This window comes from Montipora foliosa, chromosome 13, assembly GCF_036669935.1.
Source record: "Montipora foliosa isolate CH-2021 chromosome 13, ASM3666993v2, whole genome shotgun sequence".
Classification (NCBI taxonomy): domain Eukaryota; kingdom Metazoa; phylum Cnidaria; class Anthozoa; order Scleractinia; family Acroporidae; genus Montipora; species Montipora foliosa.
In genome coordinates, this window is record NC_090881.1 from 27,070,323 (window position 1) to 27,072,822 (window position 2,500).

At 38.5% G+C, this 2,500-nt stretch overlaps 2 protein-coding genes across 2 annotated transcripts in view; one reads left to right on the top strand and one right to left on the bottom strand.

The window, feature by feature from the left end:
* The window catches only part of LOC137982681 (glycerol-3-phosphate phosphatase-like), a 7,505-nt gene extending 6,797 nt beyond the window's left edge, over positions 1-708 (bottom strand). Inside the window, exons 1-2 of the mRNA XM_068829809.1 lie at positions 551-708; positions 396-463 (exon numbers count right to left, since the gene is read on the bottom strand). Coding sequence (XP_068685910.1) covers positions 396-463; positions 551-638 — 156 coding nt within the window. The 5' untranslated portion in view covers positions 639-708. The remainder of the gene's footprint in view (positions 1-395; positions 464-550) is intronic.
* The window catches only part of LOC137982677 (autophagy-related protein 16-1-like), an 18,122-nt gene continuing 16,290 nt past the window's right edge, over positions 669-2,500 (top strand). The window contains exon 1 of the mRNA XM_068829806.1: positions 669-859. Within this exon, the coding sequence (XP_068685907.1) occupies positions 760-859 (100 nt within the window). The 5' untranslated portion in view covers positions 669-759. The remainder of the gene's footprint in view (positions 860-2,500) is intronic.

A 2,500-nucleotide genomic window follows, 5' to 3' on the forward strand; every position in this document is an offset into this window, starting at 1 on the left:
CGACTCTGACTCCGACTCCGTTGCTGGTGAAAACCAGCCTTAAGATGTATTTTTCATCTCTTTTGTCTCCAAATAACTCTAGTTGGATAAATGCACTTTGAGGAAGCCCGAAAAATTTGTGGATAGGGCTGACTTGACAACTCATTTCATCACATTTCATCTTCTACGAAACTTTGTCTCACGATCTTTTTCTCCTAAATTGAGATGGAAAAAAAAGATTGGTTATGTAACCGGACCCCGACCCCGTCCCTCTCTCTCTCATTAACTAGCGATAATGAACAAAACACTGACCCTTCCAGTAAGTTAATATGGCAATAGCGACACAATGAATCTCTTTCAAATTGTTTTTTATACACAAAGACGTAATAGAAGTTTCCTCCCAAAGCCACTCTTACCAATTTTCGAAGCTCTTGCAAAACCTCAACCGCCCCATCAATGACTCCTACCTCATTCCAAAGGACCCCTATATCAACACGAAATTAAAATCTTTGCTATCTCTCGTAAGTGTCAACGGAAGAGTCCTATATAATATAATTGACTTTTTAATTACCGTCGCAGTCGAAGATGAAGGTATCCATACAATCAACAAATTTGTTCAATTCTTCACCTTCCAGAAGTTTACAAGACTTATCCGCCATGTTTTTCTTTGGATTGCATCTTTATGTATGATGAATATATGATGAACCATCATCTTTACCAATCTTTACCACACACAGAGTAACTCGGACAAAAGTGGACGTTCATCGCCAGTGCTACAAGATGGCGGGAGGGGAACGAAAATGGAGAAAAACAATTTTGAGAAAACTCGAAGTAAGAGATCGCGTCGAGAGTCACTACTTTAAAGATATCATAAGAGAGCGTAAGTAAATTTCCTTATCTTTTCTGTTTGAGCGCATTGAACCGTGCATGTAGATTTCATTGAATGTTCTCTTCGCGTAATCTGGCTCGAAGAAGCGCAACAAAACATCATACAGATTTCCATAACCTTCCCAACTGACTGTGCTAATCAGATTGATGGGAAGCAAAGAGACTAATACCTATTTTAGACTTTCTCAGCGTTAAGGTTAGATTCATGTATTTGTGAAGACATTTTCATTTAACTGGCGGAAAAAAAGTACATACAATATATCCTTGAAACTCCTTTGATTTATAATTATGAAGTTGTACGATTCATTTCAGTCTCTAGATCGAATCCCTTTCAAATGCTCATGCGGAATAAATCTGTACTTTATGTTACTAAAGACCAACAGAGTGGAAAGCAAGTTTTCCGTGAACCATGTTGGAAAATGCAAGATGTCATGAAATCAGTCAAAACATTCTCGGGAAAACTGAAAGATCTAAAGAAACAAGACAAACTCAAAGATTAGTTTTCGAGTTATGGAACACAATCTACATGTAAAGGCACAAAGATTTATTCCCTATTTTTTTATGCAAAGCGGAATAACAGCAATGGGATACTGTCATTATACAATTTTATATTGCTAAGGCAACCATCCGGGGAATTTTAAGCCTGCCATAAACCAAACATATTTAATTACCACTCATCATGAGTAAGGCCACTTATGTTTTTATTTGACCCACCTTCAGCCTCAGACGAACAAAAAAAATAGTTAGAACACTCTGTGGCTAACACTGACTGGTGCTATATGTGCTTAAAAATATCAGCCTCATCTTACCTTTCTGATATGTGCTTCAAAGACCTAATCCAGTGTGCTATAAACATTTGGGGAGCAATACTCGTACAGGGAAAAGGAAAGGAAAGGAAAGGAACTGTATTTAAATGTCTAGTCGTTCTAGCCCTGGAGCACTAATTGGGGACACTGTAAACTGAAATTAACAATTAATGCAAATCAGGTCAAATGTTTGTTTTTGAGGAGAGGGGAAACTGGAGTAGAGAACCAACAAGCTCAACCCATATATGACGCTGAGTCTGGGAATCAAACCTGGGCTATGTTGGTGGGAGGCGAGTGCTCTCACCACTGCGCCATCCCTCTGCACCTCAAAATGAAAGCAGCAAGCCAGCCTCTGAGAGATATGTTAATAATTATTGGTCAAATGTCCAGCTTTGTCTGGTTTTTGACCCTCCTATCTGGAGCAGTGAAAAAGCAATTTGTTATGCAAATTAGTGGTATTATTTCTTTGTACTGGAACTAGAAATCTCTGTTAAAAACAAAAAAGTATACGAATGTCAAATTGAAATATAGTTCATATCAGTAAACATGCAATTCAGCTTTTTATTCCTAATATTGAAGCAATATTAGACATATCAGAAAGTCCTTCGCACAAGAGGCTACCCAGGTGCTATCCATGCTCTGGTAACTGGGTGCTTAGATTAACCCATTGATTCCCAGGGGTTCCCCATTGACGAGTAAAATAGTCTGGCGTTAGACAGAGTGAAATACTAAGCCTGGCTGGTTTCGGCCGGTTTGGATGTCAATGGGTTAATTAATAGCCTTAACATTATGGCCTGCCAGATGTTTCTCTCACCAAACTTCAACAT